Genomic DNA, 23,242 nt, shown 5'->3' on the forward strand with positions numbered 1-23,242 from the left:
CCGACAGCTATTCCGTCCCACGTCGGAGAGAAAAGTGTTGCAGCCTCTATTAGTACGAGCGCACATTCTGCAAACGTAAGGTACCAAAAAAAGAGCAACAGAGCAAAAGGGTGCTAACTCGTTGGTTGTCAGCTGCAGAAAGCTGTGTACCTTGCTTCAGCTGCAACCCTACCTACCCGTACCGACCGATACCTCTCTCCCACCTTCACCTACCTGCTTTTCTGCCTGTCGCGCCTGCCATTTGGAGGTACCCTGATTGCTTGGCCCAAGACCTGAGACCGCATCAGCCAACACATCCCGCACGCCGCCCTTGTCTCTTCCCACTCATATTGGGGTCCTCGTGACACGGATTCCTACACACATCAATTTCCCCCCATTCTCTCATCGAGCCAACTCCCTACACCGCCCCAATCCTCACGTTGCCGAGTATCTTTTTTTTTTCCCTTCCTGTCGTTCGATACTCCTACAAGTTCGACTCCGGCCAGCTCGGCGTATACCCTCGCTTGATACCGATCCAGCGACCTACATCTCCCGTCACAAGCAATTGACTCAGGTCTTTTCAGCTTTCCCACCTTGCCAGCGATCGCCGCGAACAACCCCGCTTAACCCGCGCACAATGACTTCTCCGACGAGTCAACGCCGCCCTCGCGGTGGCAGCGAGGACCAAGGCAATGGTGTCTTCGACGATGCGAAAACCTACTACACCTCAGAGGAGCGCCATGTCAACCGTGCTGGACCTCGAACCAGAACCTACTCACAGGTACGTTAGCCACCCCTGCTTATATCGCACGCCTGACCGCTTGTTGTCACCCATTTGGAACCATTTGTAGTAGATACTAATTCTATTTTCCCTCTTCTTCAGAACAGCTTGTTCCAGCAATTCGAGCGCATGGGACTTCGCGAGCCCTTCCGAAGAGGCAGTCACGGTCAGTCCACTCCTGCTTACGGTTCTTTGGGCTGCTGATATGCTGACTTACGAATCCTCTAGACGAATCCTCAAACCTTGCGAACCGAAAATTCCTCATTCAGGTAGACGAGACGCTCAAGAGCTTGCAGGCTCAAGAAGATACCGATGGAAACATGCAAATCACCATTGAGGACAATGGTCCCAAGGTATACCTATGATTCCCGTCGCCCACTGTCCAGGAGGAGACAACGAAGCTAATGCTGATGCGACCCAGGTCTGGTCTCTGAGAACTGCTGCCTCCGCGGGCCACAACCGTTTCGATGTCCGAGGAACCTACATGCTTTCCAACCTGCTGCAAGAGTTGTCGCTTGCCCAACAATACGGCCGCAAACAGATCATCCTCGACGAGGGCCGCCTGAACGAGAACCCCGTGAACCGATTGTCGAGACTTATCAAAGACCACTTCTGGGAGGGATTGACGAGAAGAATTGATGCTTCGACCGTGGAGATTGCAGCTAAAGATCCCAAGGACTGGACCGATGACCCCCGTCCGCGTATCTATGTTCCTGTTGGAGCTCCGGAACAGTTCGACTTCTACACCAAGGTGGCTCACGACCGCCCAGAGATCCGGTTGGATGTCGTCAGGCTTCCCGAGGTCATTACGCCTGAGCTCGTTCGCGACATGAACGCCAAGCCCGGCCTTCTCGCCGTGGAAATGGAGAAGATTAAGGATCCCAAGACGGGCGAGGACACACTCAGGGGTCTTCCCTTTGTGGTGCCGGGTGGACGCTTTAATGAGCTCTATGGCTGGGACAGCTACATGGAGTCACTTGGTCTTTTGGTTAACGACAAAGTCCATCTGGCTAAATCCATGGTGCAGAACTTCTGTTTCTGTATCCGTCACTACGGCAAAGTTCTCAACGCTACTCGCTCCTACTACCTCTGCCGTTCTCAGCCCCCCTTCCTCACCGACATGGCCCTCCGCGTCTACGAGAAGATCAAGCACGAGCCTGATGCCAAGGAATTCCTTCGCACGTCTATGCTCGCCGCTATCAAGGAGTACCACAGTGTCTGGGTCGCTGAGCCGCGTTTGGACCCCGTGACTGGTCTCTCGAGATATCGGCCTGAAGGATTGGGTGTTCCCCCCGAGACGGAGGCAGACCACTTTGTCCACATTCTCGAGCCCTACGCCGAGAAGCATGGCATCACCTGGCAAGAGTTCGTTCAGGCCTACAACCACGGCAAAATCAAGGAGCCGGAGCTGGACGACTACTTCCTGCATGACCGAGCTGTGCGTGAGTCTGGCCACGACACCTCCTACAGGCTGGAGAAGATCTGCGCCGATCTTGCGACCATTGACCTGAACTCGCTTCTCTTCAAGTACGAGACTGACATCGCCCGCACCATCCGGAACGTCTTCAACGATAAGCTCGTCATCCCTGACGAATTCGCTGTTGGACCGCTCAAGGCTGGCGAAGTGGTTACTTCGGCAATCTGGGACCGTCGGGCGAAGCGCAGAAAGCTCGCCATTGACAAGTACCTCTGGAACGAGGAGGCGGGTATGTACTTCGACTACAACACCGCCAAGAAGGAGCAGTGCGACTATGAAAGTTGCACCACTTTCTGGGCCTTGTGGGCAGGCGTCGCCTCTCCCAAGCAGGCGGCAGCCATGGTCCAGCAGGCCCTGCCCAAGTTCGAGGCCGTCGGCGGTCTGCTATCAGGCACAAAGAAGTCTCGTGGTGAAGTTGGCCTGGAGCGACCTAATCGCCAGTGGGATTATCCCTACGGCTGGGCTCCTCAGCAGATGCTTGCCTGGACTGGACTTGTCCGATACAGCTTCAACGAGGATGCTGAGCGTTTAGCGTACAAGTGGCTGTTCATGATGACCAAAGCCTTTGTTGACTTCAACGGAGTGGTCGTCGAGAAATACGACGTTACTCGACCAATTGATCCTCACAGGGTCGATGCAGAGTATGGTAATCAGGGTCTCGATTTCAAGGGTGTCGCCAAGGAGGGGTATGTTGTTTGTGTCCGTGACATTCTGTGATGATTTTGCTAATAAAGACTAGTTTCGGATGGGTTAACGCAAGCTATGTGTATGGACTGCAGATTGTCAATGCACACATGCGGCGTGCTCTTGGAACGCTTACCCCTTACGAGACCTTTGTGAAGGCCGTTGAAGAGAACAATGAGAAGCAGCTTGCCGAGCTCCTCTGAGTGACTCTGGCGTGGTCGGGAGACGAACCTACACATAACGTACACGATGGGCCATGAAAAGCACGACGAAAAGCTGGTAAAAACGGTACAGGACCTGTTGTCGAGTCTGGGTCGAGTTGGATTGGGCTGGAGAGGGGTCTACATTTGGCCTCATATCTTGCCGCGGCACGTCGGATATTGGAGGTTGGGAAAGGAGTTTGCAAAGGACTGACGTTAAATGGAAGATGCATGACCATGCCTTTCGACTGCATCGAGACACGACTGCATCGAGACACGACTGCATCGAGACACGAATGAAGGGATGGGCAGGGTCTGGTAGACTGTTGAAAGAGGTTAGACTGGCTGCAAAGCCAAACCAGATATCCACCCAATGCGATCCAAACTTGTACAAGTTGACGTGACAAGATGGTGGTGATATGGGACGAAGTGACGGGGAGGGATACGTTCGGCACGTGTCGATCGGACAAGTTCCGTGACAGCAGGCAGATTGATCAAGCCTCATTGTGCTTTTGGAGGTGTGGCAAGAGGTTGGCTTGTGGTGCGTGGTGTGAGGTAACCTGGTATTAAGACAGGACATGTGACACAGTGACTGACAGCAATCTAGGAAGGATACTACAGGTACTTGGTAGGTATTGAACGACTCAAGGAGGAGGGTAGGGAGATTCCGGAAGCATCTTCGCAACGGCGGCTGGATTCGGCGAGAGGTACAGAGTCGACCTAAGGGCCGAGGTATCTCTCCAAGTCTTTCCCGCGAGTTGGAGAAGCTGAGGCCAGAAAGTGTGACGCACGCCAGGAAAGCGTGATCAGCTCTGGGTTAAGCCGGCGCCAATGGAATGGCTGCCGACTCCGGCACGGTTTCTTCACATGCTCGAGAGCCGCCGCTACCCCGCGCAACAAATTTGGGGGAGAGTTGGCAGCAGCTTCGACTTTTGTACTCTGCACTCCAAGTAATTACCAGACGGAATTTGTGTTTCTCAGTTATGTTTATGGAGAAGAAAAAAAACAAGGGAAGGATGAATCGGAGCACTGAGTACAATACCAATAACAGACGGACGGAAGCATGGCGTTGCAGAATCTCGGGAACCGGCAGACGTACGGAAACTGCGTGCAGTCGGGTTGCAGAATGTTTTCCCATGGCCCGGCTGTGTTGCTGCTGCTGCTACTGCTGCTGTTGCTGTGCTTTCCCCAGAGCCCAGCGTCCCCAGGTACGGCGGTACGGTACAGTAGCGGGAGGAGGGCATTGGTATGGCGGGGCACGGCGGGGGACATGCAAGGAGCTTCGGCAACTCGGCCAATGACGGCAATGAGGAAAGACTGGCTGCGTTTCGCCCCAAATCCGTCTTCCCCTTTGAGCCGAATCCAGACCTCTCGCCCGACGTCACCCCTTTCTCACACTGCCCGGTCTTTAGTGCAGGTACACTTACAGATTGACTGTCAGACATTCCGCTACCAATTCCTACCTACACTATGAGACCATCTCAGTCAGTCGGTCAGTCAGTCACTCACTCACTCACAGCAGAGTGCATTCATTCCGCTCCCCCACACCAGGCACTCCAACAAGGAGACGCCACCATTACTTACCTATTCTCCTCTCTCTCCACGGAACAGACCACGAGGAGAAGCAGGGTCATTCAAAAGTATCTGGTACTTGCTCCAGGAGCTTGTTCCGAACTATTTTCAGCTTCCGAGGTTTGTTTTACCCACGGTCCTGGCACCCAGCCAAGATTTCGTTCGCCCTACCAAAGACCATAGACACACCACTCACCTTATGCTTTCCCATGCCAGCAACCGTACGTGACTGGCTGGGTGAATGGAGGGCTGGGCGAGTCACCCTCACCGCGTAGAGCGTTCTTCACACTGTCCATTGACTGGCCTGGGCCAGAGGTCAGAGGTACAAGCCTCGAAACAGATGTAAGACGATTGGTCCAGGAACGCCTTTTGGCCGAACACTGCCGATGGCGGCCATGGCCTAGCTTCTGCTTGCCTACTTGCTTCTTTATTCTTATGCTCTGCCGTGACCTCTTCTCTTTTTTTGCTTGTGACTCCTCCAAGATTGACTTTCTTTCTCCTCCTCTTCTACCTCTCCAAGCACCATCATCTCTTCCCTCGAACTCGTTGATCACTTGTCAATTGAGTTGTGAATAGCATCATTAGTCTGGTGCTACATTGTCTTGTTCCTGGCCTGCCAAATATCTAGGTATTCCTGTCCAACCTCGATTCCTACATACCCCTCCATCTCGAAGCATATCGTCGCCGAGAAATCTCCGCTACAAACCCTCACAATAGCATCATCTTTCCCACAAGTCTAAAGCTACACATTGCCCATCATGGCTGCCAGCAACATGGTCAACAACGCCGTGGACCCGAACATCGAGGATGACCTGTTCCAAAAGGAGGTTGAGCAAGTCAAGAAGTGGTGGAGCGAGCCGCGATGGAGACACACCAAGCGATCCTTCACCGCCGAGCAGATTGTCTCCAAGAGAGGCCACCTCAAGATTGAGTATCCGAGTAACGCCCAGTCCAAGAAGCTCTTTGAGATTCTCGAGAACCGCTTCAAGAACAAGGACGCCAGCTACACCTACGGCTGCTTGGAGCCCACAATGGTCACTCAGATGGCCAAGTACCTCGACACCGTCTACGTATCTGGATGGCAATCATCGTCAACGGCCTCGGCCTCGGACGAGCCCGGCCCGGATCTGGCAGACTACCCTTATGTGAGTTCTCCGCCTTGTCAACCACTGTCCAGGCAAATTCCAGTAGCTAACTTGCCTTGACAGACCACCGTGCCTAACAAGGTCGCCCACCTGTTCATGGCCCAGCTCTTCCACGACCGGAAACAACGCCAGGAACGCCTGAGCGTCTCCAAGGAGGCTCGCGCCAAGCTCGCCAACATCGACTACCTGAGACCCATCATCGCCGACGCCGACACGGGCCACGGCGGTCTCACGGCCGTCATGAAGCTCACCAAGCTCTTCATCGAGAAGGGCGCCGCCGGCATCCACATTGAGGACCAGGCCCCCGGCACCAAGAAGTGCGGCCACATGGCCGGCAAGGTCCTCGTTCCCATCCAGGAGCACATCAACCGCCTCGTCGCCATCCGCGCCCAGGCCGACATCATGGGCTCCAACCTCGTCGCCGTCGCCCGCACCGACGCCGAGGCCGCCACCCTCCTCAGCACAAATATCGACCCCCGCGACCACGCCTTCATCCTCGGCTCCACGAACCCCAGCCTCCAGCCCCTCAACGACCTTATGATCGCCGCCGAGCTGGCCGGCAAGACGGGCGACCAGCTCCAGGCCATCGAGGACAACTGGCTGAAGCAGGCCAACCTCAAGCGCTTCGACGAGGCCGTCGTCGACGCCATCAAGGCCGCGCCTCTTTCCAACAAGGACGGCCTGATCCAAAAGTACACCGCCGCCGCCAAGGGCAAGAGCAACAACGAGGCGCGCGCCATCGCAAAGGGCATCCTCGGCGCCGACATCCACTTTGACTGGGACTCCCCGCGTACGCGCGAGGGTTACTACCGCCTCAAGGGCGGCTGCGACTGCGCCATCAACCGCGCCATCGCGTATGCCCCCTACTGCGATGCCATCTGGATGGAGAGCAAGCTGCCCGACTTCAAGCAGGCGCAGGAGTTCGCCAAGGGCGTCCACGCCGTCTGGCCCGAGCAAAAGTAAGTACACAAGTCCAGCCTCGGAAAGAAAGAATCCTCTTGGTAAATAGAAAAATTGGGTTTACTAACTTTTGGTCTTCTCCAGGCTCGCTTACAACCTCTCGCCCTCCTTCAACTGGAAGACGGCGATGCCCCGCGACGAGCAGGAGACGTACATCCGCCGCCTCGCGTCGCTCGGCTACTGCTGGCAGTTCATCACCCTGGCGGGCCTGCACACGACGGCGCTCATCAGCGACAAGTTCGCCAAGGCGTACAGCCAGCAGGGTATGCGCGCGTACGGCGAGCTCGTGCAGGAGCCCGAGATGGACTCGGGCGTCGACGTCGTCAAGCACCAAAAGTGGAGCGGCGCGACGTACGTCGACGAGCTGCAGAAGATGGTCACTGGCGGCATCAGCAGTACCGCTGCCATGGGTAAGGGCGTGACGGAGGATCAGTTCCACTGATTTTCGTTTGAACAGGAGGGTGATGGAGATATTGGGTTGTGGTGTATGTATGAGGGAAGAAGAAATGGATTGGAGGTATCTAAGATGCAAGGATGTTGTTTCTGTTGGATGGCAGGTGTACCTATTCAGAATGGGTTTAGGGTCGGTAGCACGTCTATGAATTGTTCCTTTTTAAGTCCATGATGTTGATTGTGGTGTGGTAATTGTTGGTGATGGCAAGCAATAGCATCTACTCGGCAAGCGGTCCCCGGGCAGAAGCCGACTGGACCCACAACAGGGACCACCCAGCGGGCCAGCACCAGCCTGTCCTGCAAAGAGAGGCCCGTAAATTCCAGTCCCCACAGCTCCGACTCCGGAAGCCCGACATGACGGCATCCAATGGCACCAGATTGGCAAATCCGGGCCTCAACGGTTCCCACCTCGGTAGACGTTATTCTCCTTTCTCATTTGCTTTGCTACTTGCGATGAACTCCACGCAGCCCCCACCCAGGCTGCTGGATGTGGAAAATGTGGGTACGGAAACCGGTCCGTCCCCACACCAGCTTGTATCCCATCGGACCCTGCGCCGACGTTGATTGTTGAGATAAGTTGATAGGTATAACATGAGAGAGTCGCACGTCGTTGAAGAGCTCACTCATCTTGAAATCAAATCATCTTTGATTACTCTTCTAACTCTATCATGGTGAACTAGAGACAAAGAAGTGAGAAACTTCAGCTGGCGTTTCCCTAAATCTTCCCACAACCTTACTGCATCTCATCCACTATAAAAGCCACACATCTTACACAATGGCATCCAAAGACTCACCAATCCTCATCGTCGGCGCAGGCGTCTTCGGCCTCTCCCTCGCCTACGAACTCACAAAGAACCGCGGCTACACCTCCGTCACAGTCCTAGACCGCTTCCTTCCGCCCGTCCCCGACGGCAGTTCCGTCGACGTCTCGCGCATCATCCGCACAGAGTACGCAGACCCGCACTACGCCGCCCTCGCCACGGACGCCTTACACGGCTGGCAGACGTCGGAGCTGTTCGGCCCGCACTACCACCAGTCCGGCTTCGTCATGATGGCCGACGAGCGGGAGGGGCCGAGCGCCTACTTTGACAAGTTCCGCAAGTGGGAGAGCGGCGGGAGGCCGGCCAAGGAGTTTTATGCGCCGCCGCTGGTGGATGTGGAGGTGAAGAGGCGGTATAAGGGCGTGCAGGCTGACTTGAAGGATTTCACGGCCACGTTGAATGCTATTGGTGGGTGGGCTGATGCCGTGGGGGCGATTCGAGCGCTCGCGGGGCGGTGTACGCTTGCTGGCGTGTCGTTTGTCACGGGGCGGCACGGGACCGTCGTCTCGCTCGAGAGATCTGGGAAGAGGGTCACGGGCGTGAAGACGGCGGCGGGGACGACGCTGTCGGCGGACAAGATCGTTCTCGCGACGGGGGCGTGGACGAACCGCATCGTCCCCGGCATGGGACACGCCATGTCGGCTTCGGGCCAGCCCGTGGGCTTCATCCAGCTTTCGGCCGAGGAGGCGGAGAGGGTGAAGGATATGCCCGTCATGATCAACATGAGCACGGGCGTGTTCTGCTTCCCGCCCACGCCCGGGACGAACTTGCTCAAGCTTGCGAGGCACGGGTGGGGTTTCGCGACCGAGGTTGAGGTTGAGGAGGGAGGGGCTGGGAAGAGGACGATTTCGACGCCGCGGTTGAGGGAGAGTAATGCCGCGTCTGGGTATTTGCCGCAGGACGCGGACGAGGATCTGAGAGAGGGTGTGAGGTTGTTCTTCCCTGAGTTCGCGGAGAGGGAGTGGTGTTACAAGAGGATGTGCTGGTACACTGATACCCCTGAGGGAGACTTTATCGCGGACTATCACCCGGATTTCGAGGGCTTGTTCTTTGCGACTGGTGGTGCTGGACAGTGAGTATCTTCCTCCCCTTTGGGATTAACCCCTGATTTGGTGTTATTTGCTAACGTTGAGGAATCAGTGCTTTCAAGTTCCTTCCAGCTATTGGCCCGCAAGTCGCTGATAGCTTCGAGCGTAAGCCGTCTACGATATTGCGGGAGAAGTGGAGGTTAAGGCGGCCCACGAGCAGCGAGGAGCCATTTGGGTTCTCGGGAGATGGCAGTCGTGCTGGGCCTTTGCTGCGGAAGCTTTCGGTACAGGAGCAGTCGAAGTTGTGATATGGTTTATTTGGGCAGGATTCTTATGACATCGCTGAATATTTAGTGCGGAAGTTTTAGAAACATGAAATCATCTACTAAAGCAACGCAGTATGAAAATTGCAATGAGCCAACAATGAATCCCGGCTTGTATGCACCTATTTACAAATTTTACCCACCAGTGGAAAATGTTCTGAATGATACAAATGAACCCCAGACCAGCCTGGAAATCTTACCCAAAGAGAAACCGTTGCGTCTCGCGCTCCAAGGGTTCCAATACCTGTTCCTCTATCGACCGCACGAATTCCGCATTCTCAAAGGACGCGTCCGGCTGCCTAGAAAAGTGAAGGCAGTACTCAATGGCTGTTTTAAAACCAAAGGATACCTGACCATCGTTAATTCGTTCCTCAAGTACCCTTGATGCAGTGGTATAGCTTGTTTCTTCATTTGGTAAGCCATCGCGGCCCAAATCGGTTTGCTTCGTCATATCCTCCAGAGGAGTTCCACAGTGAATCTCTAGAAGCATGACACCAAGAGAGAGCATACTTTGACGACTGCAGAGTATCATGGAGCTGTCAGAATTCTGGGGTGGTGGCCCCGCCTGAGCTACTGAAGAAAGTTTAGCCAAACCACAGCGAAAGATCTAAGAACCAGGAGGTGGACATACCTGTCTCGTACTTGTAGACCAAGTACGGGTGCTTGGCATCTATTTGAGAGTTTCCATCGCCCTTAAGACGCAGAAAGACAATATTGTGCCGGCTCCATGGTTCTACTAGCCAAGGTGTTTTCCCAAGCTGGATCACGGATGAAACCAGAGTAACCGCCAAGCACAGCATGTCTCCCATTCCTAATCGCATTGTATTCGTAGCCAGGAACTTGTCCAACGTGATTAAATCTTGGGCGAGATGACGTTGCTGTGTGTCCACCCCGTAGAGTCCTCGCATTACATCTGAAGAATCTAAATCTAGTCCAGTCTGAGGGTGCATAGCTCCTGCAATCGCAGAGCAGATGTCGTCGATTTCTAAAGCCGGTGGAGCCGGTGGAAACGAAGGCCCAGGCATGGCAAATCTTATCTTTGGTATCTTGGGACTACTCCGAAAATTGAAGATTAGGAAAGTTCAGTATCTTGAGATTGGTTGCGCAGATACCTAGTTTCTGGAATGCTTTCACCAAGGACACGGATTTCCATATCGAGCCAAGTTTTCTCCTCGACTCTCGGCAATGCAACTCCGAATCGTTCCAAATTACCCCCATCTTTGAGGAGACCTTGTCGGTGAATTCGTTTTCGGTGTAGCCTTTGTTCGAGGAGGAGGCCTGCCCGGTGGCAGTCGTGTGTTCCACACCATCTCTTATGGAGGCCTCTGTGTAGCCGAGAGGCGTTCTGCTGGATGCTCTGCAGCGGGGCAACGAACTGAATGCGGGCTTTATGGCACAAGCCTTCGTCTTTCTGGAATTGGTTTATCTTATATGCCCCTTGCAAAAGATTACGCAGATCGGTGTTGAACTTAGTGATTGCTTGGAGCTTTTTGTCCACAGATCGCCTCTTCAGGGTAAACTCGAGCCGTTTCTCAAACCTGAAACGCTCTTGAGGGTCCTGAGAGTTCGAAATGGGGGGGTTCGAAGAGATTATGATAGCAAGCCCTAGTTGCTTTACCTATTTTGAAGCAATTTAGTAAAGGCTCAACAGGTTCGAGACGTCTGGCTCGGACCTTGTCTGAGCCACTTATACCCAGCTTGGCCACGATACCGCTCAAAGTTTTACCGAGGTCCTCCAATAATCCCATCGTGGGTTCATATGCACTTCCTAGCTCCTTCGTGAGCATGCGTGTGAGTGCTTCGCTCTTCCAAAGAGAATGCTGCGAGTTCTTAATCATTTGCTCCAGCTCTTCTTCATTGACAGCACGGATAAGTAGTAATCGCATGTTTTGATCGTATGATGCGTACTCTATATGCAATCGTCTTACAATCTTGTCGTAGTCTTTCTTGCCGTGAAAGAATGCCTCTGCGGAGTCCAGGAGAGTCTTGCGATGCTCATATGCTGATATAACCAGAGGAATAGCGCCGAGAACCAGCCCCGCTATTTCGGCCATCCTGAGCACATTGGTAAAGGCGTTATCTATGCGTTCTCAGACGAAGGCTGAGACTGTGATGTAGAGAATGAGTCTCATAGTCTGTGTACAGCTGATAGCATAAGGAACTTCTCGATCTCGTTTGGAACTCGCTGGTTCTAATGTGGTTTTGAAGAAGCGACGTCTCGTTACGAAGTGGCGCTGGAAGGTGTTCTGATGAATGTCTGCCGCCGCAGCCTTGCAGCAACAACAATTTGAGTGGACAACAGTGCCGGCATAAAAATGATCAGAAGTTTCAATTGGAGGCCTTGGTAAATACCCCTCTTTCGACTTCGTGCCATTTTCGGCTACCATGTTGGCCGCAGCCTGATCGCATAGGACATAGTTTTACATCTGGTTCTCCCCAAAGACAAGGCATGCTTCCCTATTTGCTACATATAACTCTCCTAGCAACTGCGTGGTAGCCAACCCTCATCGATAAGCATTCCGATACCTAAACATCTGTGGCAAGCTCAAATGTTGAACAGCCGGAAAGCGTCTTATCTGGTCACCTATCCAGGACTTAGTTGGAACCCCGTCGTCGAATAGATCAGCCTCTACAAACGCGAAGCATCAGACAATCCGCTTGTTTTCTTGTCAGGCAGTATGGAGGCACCTCCAGTGTATCCAGTAGCGGCAGCTAGCAGGGCATGCATGCAGTCTTTCAGATGTCTGATAGCGGTATTAAATCAGCCAAACCAGCAGTCGGATGGAAAGCTGGATGTTAGTACGGTGGAAACCCAACGCGATCGGTTCAAAATATGGGCGGCCAATCTCGGGGGACTACAGTACGGAAGGGCGTCTCTCGATTTCCGCCTGATGGATGCACCTCTTCTACAGAATGTGGTCTTGAAATTTCTGAACGAGCTGAAAAGAGTTGTGGGCGAAAGTATGTTGCTACTATCATAAAACCCGTTGTTGGCGTAGGATCTGATCAACAAAACCAGGCACCGAAGTTATCGAGGGAAAGAGGCAACCAAAAGAGAACATTCTGAATGTGACTCCAAACCACCCCGAGATCCATGAGGACGACTCCTCTGATTCCAGCAGCTTCTCCGAAGGCCTCGAGACAACTGCCGAGGATGTCTCACAAACTGAGCTGGGTCAGAACTCGGACGAAATCGATGATATTATCTCATCGCTGGTGAAGATCTCCTTTCGCATCAGAGGCATAAGCTCTAGGGATTCCCAGGCGGCGCACAAAGCCACGATGCACAAAGAGTTTATTCAAGATGAAGAACTGAATACTGTTGACGTTTTCTCAGTGTACTCTGTCTTCGACCGGCGGCATGTAGAAGAGTGGATTCTCCAACTGAGGAAAAGTCCCGAATCGGCCGTCTCTCAACCCCAAACACCTCCCCGAATCACCTCAGATGAAGTCCATCACGAGGAAAACAAGTCACATATCAAGCCAGCGACATTCAAAGGCAGTGATATTAGACTCATAGAACGCTGGAGCAAAGCGACAACTGTCAGACGTCGTGTTTTGGCTTATTGGCGAAGACATGCTCGGAAGTTGGCTAAGCGTGACCATGAACCGACGCCTCAAAGAGATCAAAACAGTAGTAGCCTGACACCGGATACTATCGATTCTAATCAGACGCCCATGCTTCCTCCTATAGTCTTGGGAACGACGCATCCGGAATCGCTGCCGGCTCTCAGCTCCAAGGGCGGTACACTTCTATCTGGAACGGAAGCCACTCGGTTGCCAATGCAGATGGACATGACCGACGCTTCATCAATTGTTTCATACTCGACATATTTCAGTGAAGAAGGCAAAAGCACCGATCTACCAAAGCCACCGAAGCTGAAAAATAGGGAGTCAGAGTTCACTTGCCCATACTGCCATGTGCTTTGCCCCAAACAAGACACGAAAGGCAGACATTGGAGGTCAGTCATCCCAACTTATCCCCGGGACTCACTCAACTAATAAAATTCATAGGGATCACATTATGCAGGATCTTCAACCCTATCAGTGCACCTATCCAGACTGTCGAAGTGCTGACGTGTTATTCACTAGTAAAGACTCGTGGATCGATCACGAGTCTCAGGACCATCGGAGGGTTTGGAGGTGCTCCGAACATCCAGACCTGTTCAAATCGATGGAAGAGATAACACATCATTTTGAACTATCGCATACTACTCTCGGAACTGCACAGGTCCAGGAGATCTCGAAACATGCCCATTCTATCACACAAGACTTGCGGACGGAATGCCCCTTTTGTCAGTCATCTGGTCCGTTTGAAGAGGATCTCACAAGCCATATGGCTTCCCACATGGAACGACTCGCTTTGTTCTCAATACCAAGAAGCGCCATCAATGATGATGACGATGATATGTCAATAACAGGCGGTTCCGGAGTAGCTCAAGGCGGAGGATCTGCAGCATCTCTCAAGTCGGTCAATCTGACCTTCTCTGATGCAGGTTCCTTGGCCTCATCTGGCTCTGACCCTGAGATAACAGGTCCTCAGGCCACCGAGAGTTCTGATGGCAAGCTTAAACTCGATGATGCACTCGAGAAAGACGCATACAGCGAAATTTGGGACTGGCTAGCTTCAGAAGACCACACGCTGGATTTCGACTCCTATATTGGTAGGCGGCACCCGGGGACCCTCAGGTGGTTCTTCGAATCGCAGATATACCAATCCTCGTTCTCTTCTGAGGGAAAAGTGCTTTATCTCCGGGGCCTACCAGGTGTTGGCAAATCTGTCTTGGCAGCTGCGATTATTAACGATCTAAGGAGGCGATTCGAAAGTTCCGGGTCTCGCATCGCCTACTATTTCTGCTCTTCCCAACGTCACAACCGGGCAACTGAAGCGTTGCTTCGAAGTCTCATAAGGCAAATCCTCGAAGGCGTTTCTGAAACACCGAAGCTTCTCCAAACCATTCACCAGAGCTATCTCAAAGATGGACAACTACCTTCATTGTTAGCTTTACTGGACGCTTTCGTGGAAGCTACGGATCATGTTTCAAGTCTTTTCATAATCATAGACGGCTTCGACGTTCTGAGAGGCGATCAAGACCGGGAGCTGTCCAAAGTCCTAAACTCGTTATCAGCTAAACCCGACAAGAAAGTTATCGTAACCTCCAGGTGTATCAATTATGTCGATCGGCAGTTTCGTAACTGGCCAGTTATGAATGTCAAGGCAGTTGAGGAGGACTTGCGAAGTTACGCCAGAGCAGCGACACTTCGCAACGAACCCCAAGGATTCCTAGAAGCGGTCAACTTAGAGGAGGCAGAAACGCAAGTCGTACAATTCTCCAAGAATATGTAGGTCATATCCCCTCAGCCAACTCAGAACAACCACTCATGGCAACAGTTTCGCTTTCGCGACAATCTATCTCGAATTTACGCCTACAGAATGGATGACAAGCGCCGTAACTGGCGGGGAACCACAAAAGATGATTGACAGCTTTTACATAGCTGAAATGAAGCGCAACCAAAACTCATCAGGGTTCACAGCTGCACTTGAACTCCTGGCATGGGTCGTCAGATCTCCGACCTTATTGAAAGTTGCAGAGGTAAAAGAGATTCTTCATTTGCAAGCAAGAGCAGTGCAATACTCGACCAGCTCCGAGAGAAAAGTTGATCCAGGTCAACTTTATGACCTGGAAAGGCTGCTGTTCTGGTGCTCGGGGCTTGTCGTTCTTGCGCGAGGCGACGTGCTTCGACTTTTCCACCCTACAGCAAATGATTACTTCACCCGAAACCAAAAGGAATGGTTTCCGAAAGCGGCAGAAAACCAAGCATATCTCTGCTGTGAATACCTGACCAACGCCACTGACAGAGACGAAAGCGCGAACTGCGACCTCAAGTATTTCGAGACGAAATTTCGATTTTTCACTCACGCTGCTATTGCTTGGGGTCGTCACGCGTTTCAAGCATTTGAACAAGAGGGAGGACTGAAAAAAGGCAGATTATACAGAGTGGTCAGAAATTTTCTTTCCCGTGGCTGGAGAGTCCAGCATGTCGCCGAGGCCCTAAGGAAAAACATCAAGTTAATTTGGAACGGGAGCATACCTAAAAGTTTTTCCCTGCACTGGACGCGTCTTCAACTGGCGATATACTTTGGGCTCACGGACATCGTGACGGACTTACTTCATGAACATAAGCTTGGTGCGAAGGACTTGATTGGAGAAGGAGACAATTCGCTGGTAGCCCTAGCCGCAGAGTGCGGCCATATGTCAATTTCGACCCTTCTGTGGACACGTCTGAACTGGGAGCCGTGCGCACTCGATGACGGTTTGTTGGGAGCAGCCCGCGGAGGCTTCAAAAACATTGCGGTAATGGCTATGGATCACGGCGCAGATCCCAGAAAGCCAGCGCCGTTGTGTGCTGCATCTCAGTGTGGCCATGAGGACATTGTTCGTCAGCTGCTGGATACGGCCCCAGATTTGGTCAAATTGACGCAAGAAGAACCATTGCGCCTCGCCATCAAGAACGGCCACTCGAGCGTCGTTCGGTTATTATTTGAGCGGGGGACTTCCATGCCTGCAGACGCCAGAAAATTGCTACTCGATTCCATCCAGCGGAAGGATATGAACATGGTTCAAATTCTCCTGGAGAAGGAGCCGCGACTAGCCAACGGCGATTCTGAAGGGGGAACGACGCCTCTCTTCCTTGCAATTGATCAAGACGACGTTGCCATGGTCAAGGTTCTGTTGAAGTGTGGAGCGAGTGTTCTTGAAGAGGACGAAGCTGGAAAGACGCCGGCGTATGTAGCGCGAGTAAATGGTCAAAAAGAGATCCAAGATGTAATAGAAATATGGGAAAGGAGAAGGGAGAATAGATGAGACGCTGCCGTAGGATGCTTAGATGGTGGAAGACGGATCGAAGTCCTAGTAAAATGTGCCGTCCATTTGAAGCGATCATAATCATCAACCCAAACTAGCGATGATATGATCTAACCTCCTGCCTCGTTGGTACAATCAAGAGCGAACTTGAGCGACCTTGAATTGAACTGGAAAATAGACACTTCCGCAGTGGAAAATGAGGCGTTCTTCGGAGATGTTTACCCACTTTTTGTTAAAGGCACACACGATTAAGAAGTTTCTATTTACACAAGTCCAAGGTCCTTCTCCACCATACCACGGCAAATGGGGTGGTAAAAGTCCCTGTTCTTCTCAAACGTCTTGAGCGCAAGTTGCCTGTCAACCTTGTTAAGCGACCGGAACAGCGGCCTCACAAACTTCATGCGACCGACGTGACCCAACAGCTCCGCGGCGCCCTGATACGCAGACGAGTCCTCGGCAGCGAGCGCAATCTTGTAGTACGCCGTCTTGAGCTCGGCGTTGCGCGACGAGACGAGGTCGTACACGGTGCCGAGCAGCTTTGCGCGGTCAGCGGACAGAGGAGACGGGAACTTCTCGATCGTCTCGAGGAGGACGAGCTTTTGGTTTCCGGAGAAGGAGGCGACGTCCTCGGCGGAGGGCTTGAAGGACTCGTCCTTCCAGTTCTCGGCCAGCTTGTAGCAGACATCGGCCAGGGTGGTGTCGAAGACGGGCTTAGGCGGGAGACCGGGCTGGTAGAACCACGTATCCCAGTCGATGGAGGCGACCTTGTTCTTAATCTCCTCGTCGCCGAGGCCGTTGAAGAAGGTAAGGAAGGTGTCCTTGAACTCGAACGAGTCGAGGGACTTGCGGGACCACTTTGTGAAGTAGTGGGGGATGAACTTGTCGAAGGCGTCCATGCCGACGAGACGCTCGAGGTAGTAAAGGAAGTGGAAGCCCTTCTCGTAGGGAACGGTGCTGAAGGCATCATCGGGGTCGATGCCCTTGTGGTTGATGATGAGCTTGGTGAACTCCGAGTCGGCGCCATTCAGAGCAACGGCGTCCTCAAGGGCCTTCCAACCAATGATGGCTGAGAAGTCACGCTCGGCGTCACCGTGGACAGCCATCCCGATACGACGCTCAAGATACGTGGTCCAGCCCTCATTCAGCCAACTATATCACGTCGTCAGCTACCCCTTTATCATAATGACAACACATCAAAATCCGACTTACAAGTGCTCCCAACTGCAGCTGGTCACCAGGTTACCACTCCACGAGTGACTCAGCTCGTGTGCAATAACGTCAACATTCTGCTTGTCGCCGCTGATGATGGTCGGCGTAGCAAACGTGTAAATCGGGTTCTCCATACCACCGTAGGGGAAACTAGGCGGCAGAACAAGAACGTTGTACTGACCCCACCGGTAAGGGAAGACAAGCTTCTCCGCAACTTCCATGAACTTCTCCATGTCGTTCTGCAGCTCCCACTGCGACTCCTTGAGCTCATCAGGCCCCGTGGCAACGATACTCCGCGGTCCAATAGGCGCCGTGGCGATATCACCCGAGGCCAGGGCGAACAGGTACGACGGGATGGGGACCTTCTGCTCGAACCGGTAGACCGTGTTGTCACCCTTCTTCTCATCCTTGCCGGAGCCCTCAACGAGGACACCGCTAGCGACGACAGGTAGAGGCGAGGCGAGGACGAAGCTGTACGTCGACTTGACGTCCGGTGTGTCCTGGCAGGGAAACAGCGAGCGGGCGTGAATGGCCTGGCACTGGGAGAACATGTACGGGTGCTTCTTGTTGCTCGTCTGCGCGGGCGTGAGCCACTGCAGGGCGGTGCACTTGTCCGTGGTAGCGAGGTCGACGTCGACCTTGACCACCTCGCCCTTGGCGGCGCCCTGGGGCACAAAGACGTGCAGAGGGGCGCCGTACGGCTCCACGCGGTCCTTGAGCTCCCATGTCGAGGTGGCGGCGTTGACCTTGACGCCCGAGATGGAGAGGAAGCTCGAGTCGAGGATGATCTCCTTGCTCTGGCTGTCCGTCAGGGACTCGAGCTCGAGGGTGACGGAACCCTTGAGAGACTTGTCCTTGAAGTCGATCGTTAGGTTGGCGGTGGTGTGCTTGGTTAGCCACGCGCCATAGTTTGATAGGGTGTTTGGGTCTCTGTTGGTCGAGGTGGTGGACGCCATCTTTGCAGTAGTGCCGAAGGCGGCTGCGCGGCTCTGAGGGCTCGTGAGGCGGGTGAAGCTTGTTCTGATAGGAATTGAACCCTTTGCAAGAAGGGATCGCCACATGTGTGTAAAAACTTGCTGACTTTGCGGAGCTCCAGTTCTCCAGAAATTTGATGTCCTTCAACTCCTCCTCTCGTGATGTTGTTGGTAGCACTTGCCACATTCGGACTAAGGTAGAGGGGTAGCTTCAGCCACACGTGGGACATGGAGTTCAGCCACAGACGGTTAGTTCGGCAATGGGGCAAGCCACATACCTCCAGCCACACTTTATCTGGATCTGTCATGGAAGCCACGAGTGCTACCTTGGAGAGGGCGGCTGTTTCTATCCAGCCCCCACCTCACGTTTGTTTCACCAGGTGGTAAACCCTCGTAAAGTAGTCTTCAGCATTCATCCCAAACGTCCCAAAGATGCAAGAACTAGACAGGCCAGGCGCACGATTGCTTGCCATCTCTCTCCATCTACAGAGTACGAAGTGCCCTTCTCAATTGATCAAATGCCGAGGCTTGAGCACGACATCTAACGGCGCCATCGAGATGGCCATCCCTCATCACTCAAGATGAGATCCAACACCCACATCAAAGGCCGGACCATCGGCTCTCCTGGAAGCCTTGGCTATCACACTTGTCTCTTAAACTCCAGGCACTCCAGGCACACCAAAAACTCAACCGTCGATAAGCTCACGCGAGCCTAGCACGGGGTATCTTCCGTATCAATCTCTCTCTCTCTTGATTGTCTTCGAACTCCACACGAACCTGCAAAGCTGCAGACCCCAGCCAGAACGGAGCTGAACGAGTGAACCACGACCAAGACCAACATCCTGAAACGGCGCTGCCTTTCCCCGGGGATGGGATCTCCCTGCGTGACGTATCCGTACCTGGGAGAGAATCTCTGGGCCGTCTTCGCACTCCGGGATACGGGGATTGCCCAAGCCGTTCCTTGTGCCTGCTCGCCGCCATCCCGACTTATCTTTTCCCTCTCCGCCCTGGCCCCTGGAGGCTTGTCCTGCGTTTCTGTTCCCCAAGCCACCCGTCACCGTCCACCCCTTTCTTTTTCGGTGCTGCCGCATGAGATCATACACTCCCACATACCTTCGTACAACACTGAGAGAGAGTTTGTCGACAGTGGCCTGGACCAAGAAAACTTCTCTCCGTCCTTTCCGGGGTGAGAAACCGGACGAAAAGTCTCCTCTTCGCCCACCCGGCTCAGACCTCGAGACCTGGACCTGGAAGTCGATAACCCCCTTACTGCGTAAACAGTATCCGTAGATACCTCGACAAGCAGTTCGTTCCATGTTCCGTGTGGCCGATCTCCCTTCTCACGAGGGGTTTCGGAATTCACAATCAAACAAACTGCTCTCAGCGGAGGGTTTTCTTCCACGTGCGTGCATCAGGGGAGAAAAGAGTGAGAGATAGAGGATAGAAAGGCAGGGCTCCAATAGCCGATGATAATGCTGCTGGGAACAATCCGACAATGGTTACGACTCCAGGAGGCCTTCGTGTCCTCCTGAAGCTGGAGCACGACGCGTCAGAAATACAGCCAGCCGTCGTTTGAATGTGGCCGTTGCTCCCCGATTCAGTTTCCTCCTCGCGATGCAAGAGGTCGTTTCTGCTCATGGTGTCGTGGCAGCAGACCTTCTCACCTCCCCTTTCCCGTTCCCGTCAACACCCTCCTTTCGTATTCCACCCGGCCCGATCTTTGTATCCGTAGACCCCTTCCCGCATCTGGGCTGCATCTGCATCTGTCTACATCCGCATCTAAGACAAGAAAAACTGACACAAAGTTCTTCGTGACTGCAGAATCTGAGATGGTGGCGGGTCTGCAGCCTCACCTTCTTTCTCTCTTTTTTTTCGGCCTCCTGCCTGTTTCCGCTTCCACCTCGTGAACAAGGTGGCCCAACCGCTCATTCCCCATTCGCCTGGACCGGTTCGCACTTCTCACTCCTACTGCGTACTGTGGCACAAAAAAGGCGTTCCCAACGGGGTATCGCAAGAGGACAGGGGTCGGAACCGTGGAAGGGGTTGCTCTGCATCCGCGGCCGTGGCTACTGCCCCTCGCGGTCACACCGGCGGCGCGGCATGGCGTGAGTTGTGGATACCAAGAGGTTCCAAACCCAGCTCCGGGGGTTGGCAGACTCGAGGAAGAGAGTGGGAGAGAGTCAAGGGCTCCTCCTCCGGCTAAAATGGGTGGATGCGAGATATGTGACAAGACCTGCATCGTGACGGTTGCCACGGGTATGCCTATCGTTAGGCGAGAAAAAATCCCACTGAGAAAGCCCACAGGTAGAGGCCGCCGCCCAGCAAAAACACCACCTAGTCCAGTCTCGTAGTGTACTTTGTGCGAATACGGATACCCAGGTGACAGTCGTTACGTATTCGGGTATAATCGCTTGAAGCCTCCCAATACGTAAAGGTAGATACTGCCCGTCATTTCTCTTTTGCAATATCGCTTCTTGCGACTAAGGAGAAATAAAAGATCCATCCTCGTACTGGGCGAACATCTTCAAGGGCGATAAACTTTCCCGAGTGGAAAGCTTAGTATAGCAAAGGATATTGAATATTCTGCATCTTGAGACCCCTCCCCGAAGGAAAACAGACCGCCAAGCTTGCGGATACCAAACGGCCTCTCAATCTCAATCGCAGAGATCCATGCCTCCATCACCAATAACGGATCCGTCTTATTCATTTACTCAGGGCCCTCGGAGCTTGAGCCTTGGAGGGGGGAGCTGGGAGCCGTGGGAGCTTGTCCGGCCACCCTTACCCCACACTTGATGGGGGCGCGCTGTCACCCTGTCACAACAGGAACCCACATTCTTCTGGAAGCCCGTGTCCAACCGGAGTCCAAATAGCCAGCAGGGGTCTCGCTCGTTTCTTCGGTGGAAGGGGGAGGGGGGAAAGGGGATGGTTGGAGATTGAAAGGGGCTGCAGCAGTTCTTCGTTATAGCGCTATATGTGGCGTTGCCTATGATAAGATGCGAGCTATCGCGCTGGGAATATCCGTACAGTTTGTGCAATATTTGTCGATATTTGTTTGGGCTTCCTTTGGGGGGGGGGGGGGGGGGGGGGGGTGGGGAAAAACGGGGGGGTCTCCCCGGGTGCCGGGGGAAAACCGCCAAGAGTTTGGTCTGGGGGTTTTAAGAAATGGATTTTTTTGTCGGGTGTTTGAGGGAGAGGGGGAGACGCGCTCTCTGCGAGGGGCGGGAGGGTTTTTTCCCGGGGGGGGGGGGGGGGGGGGGGGCTGTGCAAGAACAGGTGCGCTTCCCTCGTGCCGTCGTGAAACAGCCCGAATGTATGGCTACGGGCTTTAAGACAATGCAGTATTTGGTCACGGTTGTTGACGAACAGGAGATGACCTCGTTCCTGGAAGACGGGAACGATTGTCTCGCTAGCCCAGGCTGGTGCAATGGGCGTTGTTTGGCCTGGGCCCCTGGGCTTGTAAGCTCTGACAAACGAATGATTGGGAACTCGCTGAGCAGCAAGTAGGCAAGGCAGTGCAGGGGTGAGGCCATGAAGGTTCGCTGAATGCGAATTCTATCAAGGCCTAGAGGCTGGACTGCTGAATTGCTGGAGGGCATGCTCTAACCTGTGAGTCTGTGAGTCTGTCGCAAGCAGTGATAAGAGCCACGAACAGGGTGTGAAATGCAAAGCGATGCCGTTTTGGAGGGCCAGATTCCGCAGCGAAGGACTTCGGCCACGGAGGATGCGCCGGAGGATGGGCACCTTTCGAGTATGGACGCTTCATCCCCGACTTGATCTGGCCCTCTCTGTCTACCACGTTGGAGGGATCGCGGTTTCGCACCACTGCAGGTGCGTCGTGACCTTGCCCTTGAAGCTTCATGGACCAGCAGCAACCGCGGAGCGCACCCGTTGAAGCCAAGACCAAGAAAAGGGGGGCCAGTCTGCCAGTGTCGGCCTGCCCCTCCCAGCCTAGCTCATCTTCATACATATTGGTGGTAGTGGTGCGGCGTGGCCGAGCTGTGACTGGATAAGGGCCCCCCCAGATCACGCTGGATAGCGTTTTCCCAAGCAAGAGGGACGCTAACAATTCAAGCTTAGCAGGGAGCGTTGCCGGAAGCCAGGCTCAACGCGTGGCCTTTCTCTCTCTTCCTCTTTTTCTTTGCGTTGGGGCCCGAGGGGAGGGATTGAGCATCGGTCTTGCTCCGAAGCGGGGGTGGCCGGCCGAGTTCGCCAAGAGAGGGGCCAGGAGGACGGTGCTTCTTGCAAACCTCTCTAGAGACCGCCAGAGACCGGATCGGTGCCGAATGACCGAATACCGGATATGAAAGTGTGGGAATACTGCCCGAAAGGTTAGCCTTGATCCTGCGCCGGGAGGGCTCGGTCTGGCACCAAGAGCCATTGCGAGAGGGCCGTATGCGTGGTAGAGATGTCTAGAAGGCTTACACTGCTCGTCGGAAGAGGCCCGTGTTTGAGCGTTGCGTGCTCTGTCAACTCATGATGATGGCACGCATACTGCTACTGCAAGCCACGGTCTGTTTGTGCGTTGCCGTAGATTGCAGCAATGCAATGTAAGTGAGAGCCTTGGTAGGACAAGGGCCGGGGGAGCACAAGTCCGATCGCGTTTTCCGCGCTAAGAATTAATTGAGGGGCACCTACAAGATCTTGACATGACGGCCTGGGAACGTTGGCCAAACTTTAACCTCGGGTTAGTTTAAGGCAACAAGAGAGAGGAGGGAGAGTGTGGGCGAGTCCATGGTATCCGTAGCTTGAGGATTGAAGGGTCTCGCCTGA

At 53.8% G+C, this 23,242-nt stretch overlaps 9 protein-coding genes across 9 annotated transcripts; 4 read left to right on the plus strand and 5 right to left on the minus strand.

The window, feature by feature from the left end:
• Positions 1–616: 616 nt before the first annotated feature.
• CABS01_05911 (neutral trehalase) lies at positions 617–3,124 on the plus strand (the record flags this gene model as incomplete). Its single annotated transcript, XM_060539279.1, has 5 exons — positions 617–760; positions 863–926; positions 989–1,113; positions 1,182–2,923; positions 2,977–3,124. The coding sequence occupies 5 exons, from the start codon at positions 617–619 to the stop codon at positions 3,122–3,124; spliced, it is 2,223 nt and encodes a 740-aa protein (XP_060404674.1).
• Positions 3,125–5,451: 2,327 nt separating this feature from the next.
• On the plus strand, positions 5,452–7,240 carry CABS01_05912 (isocitrate lyase; the record flags this gene model as incomplete). The annotated part of the gene is made up of 3 exons (XM_060539280.1): positions 5,452–5,838; positions 5,902–6,797; positions 6,883–7,240. The coding sequence occupies 3 exons, from the start codon at positions 5,452–5,454 to the stop codon at positions 7,238–7,240; spliced, it is 1,641 nt and encodes a 546-aa protein (XP_060404675.1).
• Positions 7,241–8,026: 786 nt separating this feature from the next.
• CABS01_05913 (FAD dependent oxidoreductase) lies at positions 8,027–9,408 on the plus strand (the record flags this gene model as incomplete). The annotated part of the gene is made up of 2 exons (XM_060539281.1): positions 8,027–9,144; positions 9,213–9,408. The coding sequence occupies 2 exons, from the start codon at positions 8,027–8,029 to the stop codon at positions 9,406–9,408; spliced, it is 1,314 nt and encodes a 437-aa protein (XP_060404676.1).
• A 211-nt stretch (positions 9,409–9,619) lies between these two features.
• Positions 9,620–10,373, minus strand: CABS01_05914 (uncharacterized protein; the record flags this gene model as incomplete). The annotated part of the gene is made up of 2 exons (XM_060539282.1): positions 9,620–9,993; positions 10,055–10,373. The coding sequence occupies 2 exons, from the start codon at positions 10,371–10,373 to the stop codon at positions 9,620–9,622; spliced, it is 693 nt and encodes a 230-aa protein (XP_060404677.1).
• A 122-nt stretch (positions 10,374–10,495) lies between these two features.
• Positions 10,496–11,477, minus strand: CABS01_05915 (uncharacterized protein; the record flags this gene model as incomplete). The annotated part of the gene is made up of 2 exons (XM_060539283.1): positions 10,496–11,041; positions 11,097–11,477. The coding sequence occupies 2 exons, from the start codon at positions 11,475–11,477 to the stop codon at positions 10,496–10,498; spliced, it is 927 nt and encodes a 308-aa protein (XP_060404678.1).
• Positions 11,478–12,314: 837 nt separating this feature from the next.
• Positions 12,315–16,289, plus strand: CABS01_05916 (uncharacterized protein; the record flags this gene model as incomplete). Its single annotated transcript, XM_060539284.1, has 4 exons — positions 12,315–12,384; positions 12,443–13,385; positions 13,438–14,766; positions 14,816–16,289. The coding sequence occupies 4 exons, from the start codon at positions 12,315–12,317 to the stop codon at positions 16,287–16,289; spliced, it is 3,816 nt and encodes a 1,271-aa protein (XP_060404679.1).
• A 263-nt stretch (positions 16,290–16,552) lies between these two features.
• CABS01_05917 (leukotriene A-4 hydrolase/aminopeptidase) lies at positions 16,553–18,559 on the minus strand (the record flags this gene model as incomplete). Its single annotated transcript, XM_060539285.1, has 2 exons — positions 16,553–17,438; positions 17,499–18,559. 2 exons carry the CDS (start codon positions 18,557–18,559, stop codon positions 16,553–16,555), a joined length of 1,947 nt encoding a protein of 648 aa, XP_060404680.1.
• A 647-nt stretch (positions 18,560–19,206) lies between these two features.
• CABS01_05918 (uncharacterized protein) lies at positions 19,207–19,788 on the minus strand (the record flags this gene model as incomplete). The annotated part of the gene is made up of 1 exon (XM_060539286.1): positions 19,207–19,788. The coding sequence occupies one exon, from the start codon at positions 19,786–19,788 to the stop codon at positions 19,207–19,209; it is 582 nt and encodes a 193-aa protein (XP_060404681.1).
• Positions 19,789–22,034: 2,246 nt separating this feature from the next.
• Positions 22,035–22,439, minus strand: CABS01_05919 (uncharacterized protein; the record flags this gene model as incomplete). The annotated part of the gene is made up of 1 exon (XM_060539287.1): positions 22,035–22,439. One exon carries the CDS (start codon positions 22,437–22,439, stop codon positions 22,035–22,037), a length of 405 nt encoding a protein of 134 aa, XP_060404682.1.
• Between the last annotated feature and the right edge of the window lie 803 nt (positions 22,440–23,242).

The sequence above is a fragment of the Colletotrichum abscissum genome, assembly GCF_030869225.1.
Source record: "Colletotrichum abscissum strain IMI 504890 chromosome Unknown Scaffold_12.1, whole genome shotgun sequence".
NCBI classification, from domain to species: domain Eukaryota; kingdom Fungi; phylum Ascomycota; class Sordariomycetes; order Glomerellales; family Glomerellaceae; genus Colletotrichum; species Colletotrichum abscissum.